This window comes from Euprymna scolopes, chromosome 13 (genome assembly GCF_053919585.1).
Source record: "Euprymna scolopes isolate OS-2025 chromosome 13, ASM5391958v1, whole genome shotgun sequence".
In the NCBI taxonomy this organism is placed as follows: domain Eukaryota; kingdom Metazoa; phylum Mollusca; class Cephalopoda; order Sepiida; family Sepiolidae; genus Euprymna; species Euprymna scolopes.
The window spans coordinates 91,012,039-91,031,919 of record NC_136494.1 but is presented as its reverse complement, the minus strand read 5'-3'; the positions used below and the strand labels follow the sequence as shown (position 1 = coordinate 91,031,919).

Genomic DNA, 19,881 nt, shown 5'->3' with positions numbered 1-19,881 from the left:
AGAGAGAGAGAGAGAGAGAGTATGTGTGTGTTTGTGTGTGTGAGAGAGAGTTGGGAAGGATATATACAGAAAGGAAGGAGGGAGAGAGAGACAGACGGAGAGAAAAGAAATAAAAACTGGTGCTGATATTGTTCGCCTTGTAATGTTCTTTTTATGCCGAAGAAAAAACAATGAACATTTCAAGGCGTCAACATTATCTAAAACAGGTTTTATTCCCCCCTCTCTCTCTCTCTCGCTGTATATATTCTTCCCAACTCTCTCTCTCTCTCTGCATATATTTTTCCACACTTTTCTCTCTCCTGCTCGCTTTTTAGATTTTTTCTGCCAAAATAATAAACAAACATTCTACAGCGTCAACTTTATCTACAACAGGTTATTATTTACTCTAACTCTTTCTCTCTCTCTCTCTCTCTCTCTCTCTCTCTCTCTCTCTCTCTCTCTCTCTCCAGCTCTCTTTTTACGTTATTTTTTCTGCCGAAGTAAAAAACAAACATTTTATGGCGTCAACACTCCCTAGAACAGTTTTATTCCCCCCCTCTCTCTCTCTCTCTCTTTCTCTATCTCTCTCTCTCTTTACATTTCTTTTCTGCCGGAATAAAAAAAACAAGCATCAACATTATCTATAATAGTTTTTATCTCCCCCCCTCTCTCTCTCTCTCTCTCTCTCTCACACTCGCTCTTCTCTCACTTTGATTATTATTTCTCTTACGTGTTTCTGTGTACGTGTGTTTGTTTTACCATATGGCTTACTACGATAAATTGCTATCACAAAAGCAAAGAAAATTCATCTACCTACTTTTCATTTCGCCTTTAGTTACGGATTCACAGATTTTCTTGAAACAACAACTATAGGAGATGAGTATAACAGTCCGCAAATAAATAAATACATAAACTATTTTCTTTATGAATTAACTTGCGAATATTTTTCTATAACGAAAAAAAAAAAAAGAAGAAAAACAGTTTGCCACACTAATTCCTTAAAAAAATGAATTTTGTCTTGTTTTGTTGTTGGCGGTGGGGGTTCCATTTACACAAACTGAGCCACAGCAACGCGTGGCCGGGTATGGCTAGTATATATTTATATATAAATATATGTGTGTGTGCACGCGTATCTTTTTAGACAAGTGCTTTAGAGAGAATTCATTCTTGAGATTTCAGTTCATAGTGGCTTGATTGATTTAATGTTAGCACGTGAGTGCATATATATTGACGTGTCTGTGTGCATAATATATATAGATGTATGCAAGTGAGTTTAGCAGTAATCCATTCCTTATGATAAAAGAAAGTCTATTTCAAGTCGCAGTTGGAGATGGACAAGTGGAAGGTGACGTGAAGGTGCATGATTTGAGCTCGTAGCAACTAATGTTGAAAGAGACGCGTACTTGTTGCTTTCATAGATTTCTTCCATTTGAAAATGGTCTTCTTATTTCTTACATAACCTTCAGTTGTGTGTGGACATTAAGAGTGTGAATATTTATTGAATGCACTTGTAATATCAAAAGTGTTTTTAAACTGTTGAGCATCATATCAATATTTTGTCACTGTTACTTTGAATTATAGATAAACAAACTTTTATTTAAACTCTACAAATTATTCATGTATAAAGTTCTTGATATTTTAATAAATCTTCAAGGTGGGGGGGGGAGGTAGCTAAGTGATTAACGACAGGGATTGGCAACTTGGGTGTTTCAAGTTCGAATCCGGTTCGTCCCACACAAACACTTTCACTTATGATGTTGGCAACTTGTCCTTTTGAGTAGGAACAAAATGTAGTATTTTTTTTACATAGGCATCACCACATTATCAAGGCCAAGAGGCCACTCAAGGATAAGGGTTAAAGAGTGTACAGTAGAAATTGGACAATATAGTAATCGTTAGTAATGAAAATTCGGTAAATTTGTTAACTTATATGGAACGGCTCATCAAGAACTTATTTGCGTTAGACTTGAAGACAACCATATTGTAGTCAGCCGGAAAGCAGGAAAACGGAAGACAATTCCACAGGCGTGCAGTTCTAAAAAAGAAGCTTTGCTCATGGAATCTACGTTTAGGTTTAGGCACAGATAAAGAGTGGGGGGAATTATGATAGTGTTTTCAGCTAGACGAGTGTTTCTTGTGAAAGTTTGGCGAGGGGGGACCATAGACTGAAGCTCAGTCGAACACTTTCCATGAAAATAACGATACATCAGAGACAAACTCGCAACATCTCTTATTATGTGTTTTGATACTACACTTAACCTGTTCTGTCATCGCTTGGTGGAGGAGAAATCCTTCATGACCGAGACAATTTTTTTTTTGTTCCTATCCAGAGTGCCCCTTATTGGGAAGCTGGATTTTCCCCACATTTAAAACCGACCTTTGTCCAACGCTCCACTCGTGGGGAGGCAAGTAAATAGGAACATTCTGGTGATCCCTATTGTAAGTAAACGATTTCGTTGCATCCGGGAAACCAATGCCGACAGTAGAATGATCTGATTCATACGATATGGATGAATGAATAAATTTTCAGATGAAAATCGCGGTTGTTGTGAACAATATTTGTTTGTGTTGAAATCTTATGCATATGCTGCAATGGATAAAGTACTAAGTGGTGTTGGGACAATTAATCAGAATCGGGAATCAGAAAAATCGGAACTTTTGGGGGTATCGGAATTTCTTTGAATTGAGAGCCATGTTTATTTCAAAAGAGTTCGCAATGCATAGCTGTTCTGTACAAGTCCTTGAGAGGGTAGTAGTTTTATATAAGCCTCGGACTTTATAATTTTGCAGGCAAAGAGCAAAGATCATTCTCATGTTGACACAAAAAATTATGTGTTGAAATACTAAAAGATTTTATATTTTATGGAGCAATTTTAGTCTATGATTGGTTGCTAGCAGAACGTGGCTCCATTTGATTGGTCAGTTCCTATCGCTAGTGTCTATAAGTAGAAACTTCCTACTTTTGGTGATCATGCCTCATTATATTAAAAATATTACAAAAATATTTGTCTGTGTTTCAAAAATTTTAGATACATGAAGCAACGGATAAAGTATTAAATAGTGTTGGACGATTAATCGGAATCAGAGTTGGAAATCGGGAAAAACGGAACCTTTGGGAAAATCAATATCAGAAAAACTTGTGTCTATTTTCCGATTCAAAAATTTTCACTGTAGTAATGTTAAAATAATAAATATTTACTGATTTTAAACTACCAGTAAAGCTAAAATCTACAGGCTTCTATAAGCGGTGTTTCAGACAAGAGCATTTATACGTTTGAGAATATATCTACACATTTAACATGTTTTTTTACGGTAGTCAGGAAAAACATAACAGCTCTATACTTCAATATTAAGAGATTTATAAAGAATTAGAAATTTAGTATAGAATCGGTAATTGTATCGGAATTGGAGTATGGTATTGTTCCTTCATTAGTACTAAGTTATAATTAGTTCGAAGTGACCAGTTTCTAGAGGTTGAAGGCGCAGACGACACTAAGAATACAATTAAAAATTACTTCTATCACCATGGACTGAAAGTGGACTTTTAAATTTACGTTTGCCAGTCTTGTAACTTTTGCTTTCCTTACTTTATCCTTACATTCCATGTTAGCAATGTTTCTGACAAAGGAGAAAGAATTCCTGCTTTCCGGGCCGCAATTTATTCATTTATTACTTATCATTAGCTAGTATTTTTTTTCTTTACTTTGAAATAGTATATTTTTAGCTCCTTTACTCTATTCTCTTCAGGTAAAAATGTATTAACGTTACCATACTTTGGGGTAATTGCGCCAAAACTGGCAGTAATTGCGCTAAATTCGAGGGTAATTGCGACAACTAAAAAGAAGTGCTCTTTATATGCGTGGTTGCCAAAAGAGCACTTTTAGCTAGTTGGCGCAATTACCTCAGAGTACGTTACTTTAATTAGAAGATTATGTTTGCGACATTGTAACCCCAAGAAAAATGTTTGCTAACCTCCGTTAGAATTCAGATATCAGGATCGGAAACCTCCGAGTTAGTGTTAATAATAGTGATGTTAATAAAAATAAAGTTGTAGCTAGCGTGATGTTAATAAAAATAAACGGTTGGCAGGTCTAGTTTGCTCGCAGGTGCTTCTGTAACAAGTAAAAACCTCAAAACTTATGCATTCCTGATCTGAACGTCTCATCTATCTGTTACAGATAGCGAGACTCTAAGAAAGCAACCTCTGTCACAGACGTGCATCGGAAGTGAAGATGAATCATTGAATTCCTGTCAAAAGTCCATTAAGAATGGTGGTGACTATGTAGAAAGATAAATTCTGGAACAAAAATGTTCACTCGTTTTAATGGTATCACTCCCGTCTTCATAGCTCTTTAACTTTGTGAGTAAAAAAAAAATAGGGGGCTCTACTTTTGAAATGACACTCATATATTATTGGCTAATTTAATCGTACTGCTCTTAAGGAACTTATGGAAACATGTTATATAAAATCCTGGTCAATTTATTTACAGGGGGGTGGCGATAGCTAAGTGGTTAAAAACACAGTCTGCAAACTTAAGTGTGCCAAGTTTGAATCCAGATGGTCCCACAGGAACACTTTCACTTAGGATGTTGGCAACGGGCCAAGATCACGGTGTAGTATCTCTTCTGATGCTACACTTCACCTTTACTGTCCTCGGTCGGTGGAGGAGAAATCCTTCATGACTGAGACAATTTTTACTTTTGTTTCTATCCAGAGTGCCCCTTTTTGGAGAGCTGGATTTTCCCCACATTAAAAATAGACCTTGTGCCTAACTTTGCCTTCATGGGGAGGCAAGTACATAGGAACCTTCCCGTAGTTCCAACTTTAAGCGGTTGATGTCTTTCTAGAAAAGATTCTAATTAGAAAGATATCGGGGACACCAATGCCAACAATAGAATCAGTTGATTTATACAGAATGAATGAATGAAAGACTTAAAATAGTCAAGAACTCAGTTAATAAAGTGGATAGTCATTAAATAAGCATAAAGATATCATTTACAATTTAAAATGTCGTCTCTTTCTTCCATAACATCTTTAAATTATCTGTTCAGCAAAAAGTCTAAAGAAAATATTTTAAACCCTAGCTTCTCAGAGAAATGAAATATGAATAGTCACAATTTGAAGAAAATACACGTTTGACCTTGAGCCAGACATGATGTGAGTTTTTCGCATTCTGTATCAAAACTTGTAAAAACTATTTTCAGTAAAACAGAAAACATATATTTTTTTTGTTTCCGGATTTTTTGAGATAAGAATTTGTATTACTTGGATTGTTCACCGTGGTTGTTACTCAATATTTATGAGAATAACACTCAAGATGAGAATAGTAATTCAAATAATACAAATTATCAATCCTTATCTCAAAAATCCAGAAAAATTATATCGAAAAGGGAAATGACTCGATACTCTTTCATAAAAACATATTTTGGAATCGTACGACTATGGTTTGTTGGAAATAAAAAGGACGAAAACATTCTTTTTCACCATTCACCAACAATAACGACCATTGTGAAGATATACCTGAAGAAAGACGGAGATTACATAGGCCGAAACGTTCTGAGAATAAAAACCAAGATGAGAACAGTAGTCTGAACAATCCAAATAATACAAAAAATATTCTATTTTTAATTCTTTTTAAGATAAAATTTATTGGCACAACTTCTTTTTTAATTTAAGCCAGAATAATATGTTGAAATTAAATAAAACATAGAGTCCTCGAGGCAAATGTTTATCTAGATTTTTTCCTATTTTTCCATTTTCTGATTTTAAACTTTCCAAATAAATTCAATTAAAGACAAATACCAAGTATCAAGATTAAAATGGGATCCCATCAATAGCTGGCGGGCATTTCTGAGATTCTGACACTGGCCGTTAGAGACGAATGATTAAGCAGAACTGCAGGTTGGGTGCAGATATAATTGTGTAAAGCTCTGAGATCAATTCTTCCCTTGGGAATAGTGACATCATGACAAAAATCAAGGTCACCTTGAAAGAAATTTTAATTCAAAAATCATTTCTTTAGAGTATTGTTCTCATTTTGAGTGTTATTTTCACAACTTTTCGGTTGATGTAACATCTGCTCTTTCTCTCCAACAGGGAAAGGACTCGTGGCATAGTGGATAAAGTAGTTAGTGAAATTTGGTTGGAAGTTACAATCTTCTAGAGGTTGAAGGCTCAATCTTCAGTGCGGGTGATACTAAAAATGCAATTGCAATTTACTTAAGACTTTTATCTGGATATTGCTGAATGAACAAGAGAATGCTACTCCAGTGGATCAAACAGCTCTGTTCAAAATTCTGTAGAGATTCCCGAGTTTGACAGAAAGATTTCCGAGTTTGACAAAATACACCTAAAGGTCGGAGGTTACATCCACCGAAACGTTGTGAAATCCAAATGATATGAATACTCAATCCTCATCTCATTTCTTTCTTTTTCGGTTTTATTTCGTTTTTAGATGCGTTCAAGTATCATTATTAGCTGATCCGTTTGTCTGCTCTTATTTACTTGCCTCCCCACGAGAGCAGAGTTAGATATAAGGTCGGTTTTTAATATAGGGAAAATCCAGCTCTCCAAAAATGTGCACTTTGGATTAGGACAAAAATTAAAATTGCCTCACTTTTAAAGGATTGACAACAAAATCGTTTGCCAACTCTAAACTAGACCCTTTCACCAAAATACCGCATTCACTCCATGACTTCAATTCTATATAAAATATCTCCAAAGGTTTCAATTAAATTTTATTTACAAAAATAAATGTATGTGAATAGTGATAGGAAGTGGGATGATCAATAATCCTTCCTCCCACACACACACAAAAAGAATGAAAAATAAAGAAGTAATCAGATTGCTAACGGAGCAGGTTAGTAAGATTCTAGCTAAAAGACCAAGGTTCAGTTAATCTGTTACACTGGTCAGAAATATCAATTTTGATGATGAGTCTGCCAGGATTAAGTATGAAATAGCATTTTTCATCATTAAATGTGCAAGTAAAATCAACACATCTTCTTTCAGATGTGATCAAGTATCGATTATAGTCGTCTACTTTTTTTTACTTCCAATTTCTGATTTGTCAACGGGAGGAAGGTGACAAGCAAGATATGGTTCCTTCTGATTAATAGTTATTTTCCTCTCAGATAATGTGAAAGATCCCTCTATTTCTCCATATTAAAAATGGCATCATTGTTCGCTTGACCAGGTCTAATTATCTAGCCAAATAGACAGCAGAAACCGGAAGTCAAAAAGAGCAGACAATCTTGACTATAACCATGCATTTCTATAAGAGGCTTTGTCAGCCAGTTTGCCACGCTTAAGTTTGAAATAGTATTTTCATTACTAAATATGCAGATTGAATGAATTTAATGATCAAGAGATGAAAATAAGAAAAGTGTTCATCAAATACATCAACTATATGCGGCTGTATGTGTGTCATGCTTAAGTTTGAAATAGCATTTCAATCATTAAATGTAATTTTTTGCCTTGTTTTTATTATTATTGGCTCACAAGGAGCTTTCACACAGGTCATCAAAGATCTCTCCTTAAAAACAACCTGTGGTGTTCCCTGGAAGCTGAGTGACAACAAATCTCCCCAGATTTCCAGTACACTCCACCTCTTTCGATAGTATTTGCAAATAAAGTTGCATTATCGCAACTGCTGCTTGCCATTGATTTCTTGTTGGCAGTGGCTATGGGTCTTCACTGAAATTTGAGTGGCAATAATCCTCCCCAAGGTCCCAGTTCTGTTCGCACGTATCCAGCGGCGATCTGCTCAGTGCTCTCTTCTCAGTTTTTCCTTCCTCCTTAACTCTACTTGCCTATTTGATCTCACTTGGTTTTTTTTTTTTTTTTTTAAGGGGGGTGATCAGTGATGTGATAATTGGAGGATGGGGATAGAGTTAGAGAACTTATAGATATGCGGCTTCAATGTTCTTGATTCCATGTGGCGTTTCATGTTTTGCCTCTGCAGCAGTTTGTCTGGTCTGCGCTTGTTACTCTTGTGTGTTAGTCTCCACATTCAAGGGTATTATTATTATTATTATTATTATTATTATTATTAATTATGATCAGGAGAGGGTGATAATGGTTGCTCAAGATCAAGGCTTGATGACCAATGCTTTTAGAACATGAGCGGTCTCAACAATGTCAACAAGTGCCGGTTCTGCCATACAGACATGGAGAGTATGAACCATCTAACATTCAGCTGTAAGGTTCTGTTTGAGCATGGCTAATATACAACGTGACACAATAGAGTGTGTAAATATCCCCACTTGACCGTCAATAAAAGTTGACTATCGAGTTTAGTGGCAAGTTCTGGAAAACTATACCAGAAAGAACAGTTGGAAATAAGTAATACACCATTCATTACGACTATGCAATTCCTACAGCTACGTACCTAGATAACGCAGCTGTTAAACCTGACATAGCGATACGGAACAAAAAAGAGAAAGTAGCAACCCCAGTAGAAGTTAGTATCTATTGATGCTGGATTAAAAAAAAAAAGAGCCCAGAGGGAGAAAACGAAATATGAACGTCTTATGTACGATATGAAAAGAAAGTTGAAGCTTAGTGAGATCTTCATCATTCCAGTAATTATAAAAGCAAACGAATCTCCAAAACTATGCGATGAATATACTCAGTGAACCAAGTGCAAGAGAGATACAAACAATTGCACTTAAATGGACGGTTAGAATCTTAAAAAAGATCTCTTGGTTAATGTTCGAAATAGCGGGTATCTGGTACCTGTTAGAATATCCAATCCTCAGAAAAATAAGAAAATTAAAAATGCGAGAAACAAGTAGAATAAAAATATTCTTTTGATAATCGGATTTACCTTGAAGCTGAAGTAAGGTGTCTCTTTTAAACATTTAATATTGTTATATATGTGTTTGTGCGTGCGTGTATGCATGTACTTATACTTTAATTTTACTCATAGTCAAATTTTGAACAATTCAGTGATATTCTATGTTTGGAAACGTTTCAAGTTTTGGATTGGTTTTAATATTCATAGCGAAGGATATTAATTTAAAAAAAGGGGAAACCTGTAAGGATTATTTCTTTTTATCTATAAGTTTTTATTTTCTTTTTTTATTCTGCCATTTTCATTTCTTTTCCCAGCTTTACAAATCTATTTTATTATCACCCATTACAAGTCAACATGTAGACGCCCTCGATCAGTTCAGAAACTTATGCTTTTACACAAGTTCTGCGTTACTCCAATAATCAATAAAAGCTCGTAGGATTCTTCGTTTTGGAACATTTTTCTTCTAACACATTAAGCAAGTCAAACACACAAAACATTTATTTATTCATGTCAAACATTTGATGGAACCGATCATGTGTTTGTATTCTTTACAAAATTTTGAGACTGGAATTGTCACCTTCACATAGGTTATTGCCAATTGTATGTGTTTTATCAATGCTATCTCAACTCTGTTGGACATTTTCTCATGCTTAAATTTGAAATAGCACTTTTCTAACGCTTTTTCATACCTAAGTTTGAATAACATTTTTCTTCATCTGCCATTCTAAAAGAGCTAAATCTTAAATTGAATTTTTCTTTGGTTTGTCATGCTCATGCTTGAAATAGACTTACAAATCTATAATAGTATACTATCATATTTTTTTTCACTGTATCGTATACATAATAGTATAAGCAATGGATACACATTCAGAATTAAGTACCTCTAAAATATTGTCTTTTCGTCGACCATAACTTTAGAAATACTAAAAAGGATGTTGCCAAATAATTGTCTTTACTTCTTATGTTATTTATTAAATATTGTTTTCGGAATAGACCTGTGAGTAATGGGAACTAAGGAATGACTTCACACTCATAAAACGTCAAAAATTGGGGCTATAAGATGTAATTGCATGAACATAAGGCATGTTCCATTTAACTCATAGATTACCACTCCCTAAATTAACCACGTGGTGTAGTATTAGGTCATAGATAGGAACAGTATTAAGTATTGAAAGGGAATTTTATTACTTGTAGGAATAACATAGGTTAAATGTATTTATCAGTCTTTCCTCATGGAGTGTTTAGAAATATAATTTTCTCAACAAACATTTCCTATAAAGACGACTAATTAATGCATTTTAATAATTTCTTGATAGGTGATAGTAGATTAGTGCTTAGCGACACCGACTGTCAACCTGGGTGTAACATGTTCAAATCGTTCCACAAAAACTGAGGATGTTGACAACCTTCAGATGCAAGTACCCAAGGTATATCTAGAAGTAATTCCAACCAGAATGATATCGAAGAAACCAATGCCAACAACAGAACCATCTGATTCATACGAAATGAATGAATGCATATTTTATCAATGGTTGAAAACGTAACAAATTACTTTAAGACCTCCCGAAATTAGAAAGAATAGAAAGTTATTTTATTTTTAAATACTTAACGAATCTTCATGATTGAACAAGTTATTTACATCTAATCATTTTAAAAATAGAAGTTAAATTAATGTTTTCTTAACAAAATTAGTTATAATTTTATTACAGTTGGGTTCAATTACTAATTTTATGACTCAGCGATAACATAATAGTAATGATACCGTAATAATAGCAATACTGTTGATGCAATGCTGTGGTAAAAATATCGACAACGTCCATATAATGATGCCGTAATAATACCATATCGTTGATGTCATGATACCATAATAATAACAATAGCATTTATGTAATAATGCTATAATAATATCAATACTTTTGATGTAATAATGCCCTAATAATACCAATACCGTGGATGTAATGATGCAATAATAATGCTGTAATGATATAAGTATGCCCTAATAATAGTAAACTTTCAAAATCGTAAAAAAAAAGAATTCGTAAATAAAAACGTAAAAAAAAAAAACGGAAACAATACCAAAATTAAAGTAAAAAGACTGGAGAGTTGCAGTTAGTAATAAAATAAAAATGGCGACAAAAACAGATTATCCATAAAATCCATTTACAATTAAAAAGATTATTGCAATTGATGAAGTATCTTGATCAGATGATTTTTTTACGTTAAATAAAGTTGTTGTTTTTTTTATTTCAGTAAGATTTTATATTTCAGATATTTTGTTAATGAAAGGGCAACTTGTTAAGTGAACCTCCATAAAATTGTTACTTCTCAAGTAAATGCACAAAATTTATTTTTAAACGTAATTTTAAAGGGACTTTATGGACATCCAGTACATCATACAGATAAAAAGTGTACTTACTGAGGTTGACAAATCGTTTACTAAACTCGTAAGTGATATTAAATCCTCGACGTTCAAACTTAAAATCCGCATTTCCATCAAATGCATGGTGGTCAAAACTGACCCGACCACTTCTAGTTTTAAATTCAATATATAGGGATTCCCTTGACGAGAATAATGTTAAGTTATTGTAGTGTCCACAAAACACACCAATGACAGGATCTTCTTTAGTGGCTCCATCATATATTTTGACATAGTCAAATGGGCAGCTGAAAAATACAAAACATTAAAGAAAATCAGTCTCTGTAAGCGAATGGATATGTCAGCATTAAGGTTTACGAACAGACAAGAAACAATACAGTGTGAATCTGAGTATATGGGATGCACACTACAACAAGTGGTTATTCGAATAAAGCAGCATGTTCGAACACACACACATATATATTATATTAACACAGTGATCTTTAATTTTCAGATTCAAAAAGGTTGGTTAAAATTTTGTTATCTGTTAATGTGAAAGTTTTTTTGAGACTATTTACATTTACTTTCAACATCCTTTCATATGTAAACGGAAGGAATTTGTTTCTCTCCTGAATCTGTGACAAGCATTTTAAGGGTTTCTGCAAATCTTCTATATAATACAATAAACTCGGACTCTTTCAGAATTTTTGTCATGAACAGCTTTCTTTCTATAAATTTGATGTTTTATTTCTTGCCTTTTCTATTATTCTAGTGGATTATTCTAGCATGTTGTTAAGAAAAATAAAATGTAGTTCGATTTTAATCCTTCCATGAAAATACTTTGTCCGGCCCTGAATTATTTTCAGGTAGACATCATCTTTTAAAAAATGCACGTAATTTTGTATCCATCAATCTAGAATAAACCCCCCTCTAGTTTTTTTAAACTATGGTATAGTTTAAAAAAAGACCCTAAAAGTGAAAACACTACCGGGGAATGCTATGTACATAGAGCTAGTTGAATATATAATTTTGTTACGTTCGATTTCAATTCTTACGTTACTCATCTACTGAATAATTGCTGAGCAAATCACTTTACAAAAATTTAGCCCAATTTTATTAATTATGTTTTAATAAAATATTATGGAAAATTATGAGATCAATGCTGGCTCGTCCTTGAAGACATGCGGTATAGCAGCACGCCCTATTCATTTTCACTAAGATACATATAGTAAATGTAAAATTAATTCCTTAAACAGAAGTTTGTCAACACTTTTATGTTCTTACAATCATTAAAGTCAACACATGATATAACTAAATCTTATTCCACTTTGGATCAAAATCGATTACATTATTTTCATTCTAGAAAACATCAAAAAATTAATTAAGGCTTGAGTTTAAAGGATCGCGAAAAGAAATGGAAATTCATGAAATTTTGCTTAATATATTTCTAATGACTATGGATTAAATTTAATGCAAATCTGAAATATTTGAAGTTTTAAATAGGTTTTGTTCATATTATTGCCCAAAATATTTTTAAAATAATCTTAAGAAATTATAAGTTTGGAAATATTTATTTGTTGATATCTAATACTTATTGTTAAAATTTCATAAAAATAAGAGGTATAAGAATTATCACAAAAACCTCCTGCGGCATTATTCTATAAGAAATTATTGAAAGAAAGTGCCAAGAACTTTATGCTATAACTAATAAGCCAAATGAGGAAATTGTTAAAAACATAAATAAAATATGGTAACGGTTAGAATCCATTCATCGTTCTTCTTGAAAAAATATCTAATTTTCTTTTTTCATACATAAAGAAATTGATGTTTGATTATTCCGTTTTGAATTTTCGTAGAATATGATTTTAGCTATTTGCTCGTTCTGACCACAACATCTGATAAGTGAGTCATAATGTACCCAAATGACCAACAGTTTATTTTAATGACTTATATAATGAAAAACTTCTTTAGGCATATCTACAAACTCCCATTTTAAAGAAAAACTTTTTACGAAAATATCTGAAGAGAGCACACCCTAAGCTCGAAACGCGTTATAAAAATATTTTAAAATAAAAATATGATGAAAACCTTTAAAAAAAAAACCACAATTGTTGATGGCTACACTCTTTTAAATATACATTTTTTCTCTCGTTGGAACTACACAACCATCACTTTAAATATATATATATATATATATATATATATATATATATATATATATATATATATATATATATATACAGTGATGATCATATTTATTGGCACGGTAAAATAAAAGTTAAATTTTGTCTAATAAATTCTAAAAAAAAGATTAAATTAAAGAAAATAACAAAGTATATTATGTATTTTTAACTGGCCTTTCCGATGCAGCAATCGGATTTTAAAAAAAATAAATAACAAAGGAACAACAAACATAATTGCAAAAAACCCTTGTTCAAAATTATTGGCACGGCTTTGTTTTTCTTTTAGTATCAGTATAATATCAATCAATTTCCGGTTTACGTGCTTTCTGAACTTTTTTTATAGCCATATTATGCTTGTTTAACGCTAATTCAGTGAATAATTTTTTTCAGATAATTTTTAGATAGCGATTTATTAAAACTATTATGAGTGACTAAATTATAATTTTCAATCGCCATGGTTAAAACTAAGGAACACAGCGAAGACGTCAGGAAGCTTGTTGTAGCATGCCATACCAATGGGGAGGGCTATGATAAGATTTCAAAGAAGCTAAACCTTCCCAAATCCACTGTTAGAGCCATAATAAACAAGTTCAAATCGCAAGGCCACGTTATGAGTTTAGAGGGTAGAGGGAGAAAAAGGATTCTTTCCCCAAGAGATGAACGGAAAATTGTTCGACAAGTAAAACAAAACCCAAGGATCTCTGTTGGGGAGATTGTTGATGAACAGAGCACCTCTGGAGTGAATGTATCTCGACATACAGTTGGTAGAGTTTTGAAGAGAGCTGGTTTAAAAGCATGTCGTCCGAGAAAGACTCCCGTATTGAAGCCTATGCACCTGAAAGCAAGGCTAGCCTTTGCAAAACGTCATATTGATAAAGATGTTGCATTCTGGAAACGTGTTCTATGGACTGACGAAACGAAAATAGAGTTATTTGGCCATAATAAAGTGTCTTATATTTACAGAAAATCTGGCGAAGCTTTCCTGCCTAAGAACACCATACCCACAGTGAAGCACGGTGGAGGCAGTTTGATGTTCTGGGGATCCTTTGCTGCCTCTGGACCAGGGCGACTTGTTAAGGTCACAGGTAGCATAAAAAAGGAAGATTATGTTAAAATATTGGATGAAAACCTGAAAGACTCTGCTAAAGAGCTCTCACTTGGTCGTCGTTGGTGGTTCATGCAAGATAATGACCCAAAGCATTCGGCTAAACTGACTAAGAAATGGCTTGAGGACAATCATATTAATGTTTTGGAGTGGCCATCACAAAGCCCAGACCTTAATCCAATTGAAAATTTATGGAGAACATTAAAATTGAGGGTAATGCAAAGGAAGCCTAAGAATCTTATTCAATTGGAGGATTATTGTCAGGAAGAGTGGGCTAAAATTACTACTGAAGAGTGCAACAACTTGGTTGTAAACTATGAAAAGCGACTGAGGAAGGTAATCAATGCCAAAGGCTATACAATTGATTATTAAATAAATCGGGGCAATAATTTTGAACAAGGGTTTTTTGCAATTATGTTTGTTGTTCCTTTGTTATTTATTTTTTCTAAAATCTGATTGCTGCATCGGAAAGGCCAGTTAAAAATACATAATATACTTTGTTATTTTCTTTAATTAAATCCCTTTTTTAGAATTTATTAGACAAAATTTAACTTTTATTATACCGTGCCAATAAATATGATCATCACTGTATACATATTTATCCCTGAGTGGCCTCCGGGCCTTGATAAGTGGTCACTCCCATGTAATATATATATATATATATATATTATATTATTGGTAGTATTGTTTAGTTACCTAAACAAAGAAAACACAATTCTTTACCAAAGAGTGCTCAATGTTTAGACAGAGCAATATGAATATGTTGCATATGAAAACTAGTGGCTGCACATATGCAAATATGTTTCAGTGACCACCCTGCTAGGGAAAGAATATATTCAATATATATATATATATATATATATATATATATATATATATATATATATATATATATATATATATATATAGAGAGAGAGAGAGAGAGAGAGAGAGAGAGAGAGAGAGAAGGAGAGGGAGAATAGTTGCTAGTTTATTTCAAAGAAAACTCATAACAGTGGGTACATTCTACTAAATTAGATCTTGAAGGAGTGCTTGAGACATCTGGATAAATGGCCACAAATAGCAAACTATCCAAATTTTTGTTCCGTCTCTTTATCAAGAAGAGAACATAAGAGGACAATTACTTATATACAGAATATGTTCAGCAAGATTTCTAAAGATTATAATCTAGTTGGCCTTTGAGTATTGCCTACGGCTTGGGCGACGGGAACAGCTAGAAAAGATACCTGAACAAGCTGGTAAATTGAAGTAAAAACGACTTATCTAATTTGGAGAAAAGCAAGAAAGAAAGGAAGTCAGGAATACTAAATCAAAGTTGCATTTCACCAACATGTGCACGCCATGAAATAAAACTTGGACGGCTAATTTGGCAATTTGTCTATCTTTTAAAACTACCGCCTAAGCTGAAACTTAGTGATTTTGTGCTATTAAAAAAAAAACTATGCACGGTGGTGAGGTCCCAATTTAATAGGCTTACAGTATGGACTTAGTCCTTATCTGCCACTACTTTCAAATCAACTCTGACCCGAATATGTAGTATGTGACTGTGCTCTATATATACGTTTAATAGGATTTATTCCTGCTGTGGCATTAAACTGCTAAGGACGTACACACATACAGGTATCATCAGAATTTTTTTTTTTTAAATAATAAATAAATATTTCAAGATAAGAACTTTAAGCATAAATGTTTTTACCAAAATGACTGAATTCGGCATTAATTTAAGAAATATTTGATATGCAGTAAAAAAAAACATATGTTAAGTTTCAGTTTCCAATGTTTATCGCACTGTCCCATCCGGTTTTATAATTTCTTTCGCTTTCAACTGAAATGTAATCGATTTTATAATGATTAAAACAAAAACTCTCTAAGAATGGAATCTGATAAATTATCTTAAAAAAAGTTTACTTGAGGGTGTGTAGGGATAAGTCAATTGGCGATTTAAATCGAAAATATAGCAAATATATGTTGTTAAAAGAAAATCTTATCATTATAATTATATGATGTTTGTGTCTATATGTTTTATCTTCATCTATCTTATTCTTCCTATGCATAGAAAATTCACAACAAGATCCTCTCTTTCTTTCTGGCGTGTGTTTCCAATCCGTCGGACATGGCCCGATCAGCTGAGCATAACATCTAACAAACCCAGATATCTTCTTCATTGCAGTCATAAGGAATTTGAGAAGCGAGTGACTTTGTTGTCATCTTTTAAGTAGCATCAGATCGTTGATGGAAGCAGAACGTAAATAGCATTTTAACTGATTCACAAATATATTTCTATCTACAACCCTAGCAATCCGTTCCCTAATTTATTCTATTGGGAACTTAATGTGTTCTTTGTTTATTACTTATGTCTGGCGCTGTTTCTTTGTATATTATATTGTATACAACATGTTTCATATACCCTGCCTCTTCATATTAGAAAAACTATAAAAATCCAGCTGTTTTTTCATACTTATTCTTTTGTATCTCTTCTGAAAAATGTGTATATTATCAATGACAACAAAACATATACAATTAAATTAAGTGTGAGTAAAATGTCCTCGAACATGTGGCCTGTTAAAATGTTACACAATATAAATTATTCTTAGCGTTTCACTTCCAAAAAAATATGCAAGATTAGTCCTATGTTTAATCATAAGATATGGTTTAATTAAAATGGGAGGGCTAAAGTCTCCTTGCCACCACGGCTCTATGGGTAAGCAAAGTCATAGAAATATGACCTAAACAGCCACATTTCCACTTTTAACACGACAAATTCTACATATAAAAGAAGTTAAAACTGAATTCACTGCCTGTCTTTTAAACTAAAGAGATCGAGTGAAAGAAATATAAGGAATTTTAATCATTTATTTTTTTCTTACATGCGTCCAAGCGTGTCTATAAAAGGGTTTGTCGGTCTGTCAGGCTTCAGTTTAAAAATATATCTGGAGCTGTGTCTAGCCATCTCCATTGAAGGCTTCGTTAATCCGTCTGTCATAATTAAGTTTAAAATGTGTCTCTGCATCTCTAAAACAGACTGTCAGTTAGTAGGCCCCATATAAGTTTGAAAATAATAATGTTCATTGCTCAATTTACAGATTGAATGAAAGCATCTTATCCGTTCTTGAAGATTTTCCAGACACAAAATTTTTGAATGAAAAACAGGGATCAGTCTTGATACTAAAGCAGTGGTCTCGTGGTTGTTATGTTTTCTATTGGTTGGTCTTCAGTCGTTTCAATAAATTAGACAGAGGAAGTGTCAGATTCTATTGACTAACTAATTTTAATTCGTTATCGTTGCTTCATATTATTGGAAATACAATTACATAATTTATTAAAATTTATTCAGAAAAAATTGTTTAGTTTGTTCCGAAGAACAGCAAAATATGAAGCATTTTTAAATAATCACCTAAATATAAAAAAAATTCAGCAAGGAGAACGAATCGTTTTAAATTGAAGAATATAATATAAGTTGTCTACCTTAAGTTTGGAACTGTGCAAAAATATAAGTTAAAAACTAAAATAATTTAGTGCATCTCAGGCAACATCGGATAGTTACAGCTAACTGTAATAAATATAAGTGAAAGTTTGCTATGGTTACGTAAGAAAGTTTGAATAATCTTAGTAATTTCTATATTTGCAGAAACGAAGAAGAAAGGCATCAGCGTTTCAGTGCTCAACATCCCCCGATAATGCTGGGAAAATCATAAATGTTTGGCCACTCCCACAATGAGAATTCCAACTGCACAATATCAGCAGACATCATTGTGTTACCGAATAGATGCGTCATTAAAATTTGGACAAGATAAATCCCACAATACGAGAACAATGCATAAAACAATAACTTCAGGGATGTAATCTGTCATTTTCTACCTGTGTAATAATAAATATAATTGTATTGAGCATAGTCGAGGGTGACCTGAAGGCTCCCTTTTCATTGATTACTGCACTGAGATGTTATGGAGAGTTCTACTCCTTTTTCCTTGGTTGCTTAACTTATCTTTAATCATCACCTTACAGCACTGAATGTTTTAACAAGGGGACATTAAATACCATTTCTTGAGATTTTTTTAATGATTAAACAAATGATTGAACCCTGATCTCCTAGTTCAGTGGCGAACACTAACCATTATGAAAAATAGTGGAGTAAATTTAAATAACCGTAGATATACAGCAATATATAATGCCCTAGAAGTAATTGCTACAATAAATATATAGTACTTGGTTCAATAATTACATTCATAATTTATTACAATGTATTTAAAAGTGAATATTCAAGTATTAAAATTAATAAGAGCAATAAAGCCGAAATAATCCGCAATTGATAATGGTTCAATTTAATTACCCGTTTGTGAAAAGTCTTCTCAATTAATTAACACCTCCATTAATCACACCACCACTACTAGCTTGTTCTACCATCTTACTATTAAAGGAGAAAATAATGCTACACAGCAACATTTAAATCAACATTAAACACCACCATCTCAAATTAGAAAGGGTAGTGTTCAGAAATGCCTTATTTATTAACACTAAAAAGCCTACACTTAAAAACATCTTTCGAAAGAGCTACAGCGTTCTAGCCTGGTTTGGAAATTAAACATAAAATTATAAATAATTATCATTCTTCTTGGCTTCACATTCACAGGAAACGTGAATTTGAACAAATACATAAGAAGAAAAGCTGCTTAAAAGAAGATGGGATCCATTTACCAAATCAGAAATCTACTAACACCTGTATCTCTATAAAACTACTATTCATCGAGTATTGTTGCCACATTTGGACTGGGGCATCAATTATTAGGCTCTCTCTATTAGACAGATTCCACACACACAAAAAAAGAGTCAACAATCTAATAGATCCTCATAGCACGCTATATATATATATATATATATATATATATATATATATATATATATATATATATATATATATATATATTGGTAGATACAAGTGAGTTGGATATAGAATAATTCCGATAAAGTATTTTTCAAGATAAAATGAAGTAGAAAACTACAACGTGTAAGACAAGAGGCAAAACTCTCTCCAATTCATAATGTCTTTCTGTGTAGCCTGACGGTTATAACATTCTCAAGCATGCATTTTGCAGAGACTACGGAAAAAATGCACCAGCCACAAGGGAGAAAACTAAACAAAAAACCCCAAAGCAAAATTCATCGCAAAGCAACAAAATTGAAGCAAGCCTGAAGGCTATACAAATGTAGGCAACGTGGGCATATTTTATTGATTTGAAAATATAGATGGTGTTTTTACCAATTGTCATACACTTTTACCCATAGAATATAATTATAATCTTCAAAAAGCCTGAACATTTTCATGTAGGTTCGTCCCAAAAAACCAAAAATATGAGTCTTTCAATATTCAATTTGGCTACTAGTATATATATATATATATATATATATATATATATATATATGTATACATAGTTTTACATATATATACATATATATACATAT

At 32.9% G+C, this 19,881-nt stretch overlaps 1 protein-coding gene across 8 annotated transcripts in view; it reads right to left on the bottom strand.

Moving 5' to 3' along the window:
• LOC145292083 (dorsal-ventral patterning tolloid-like protein 1) overlaps window positions 1–19,881 on the bottom strand; it is a 2,157,643-nt gene that overhangs the window by 811,317 nt on the left and 1,326,445 nt on the right. For all 8 annotated transcript variants that reach the window (XM_080138158.1, XM_080138152.1, XM_080138155.1 and 5 more), the window contains one exon: window positions 11,194–11,441. In XM_080138158.1, coding sequence (XP_079994284.1) covers window positions 11,194–11,441 — 248 coding nt within the window. The remainder of the gene's footprint in view (window positions 1–11,193; window positions 11,442–19,881) is intronic.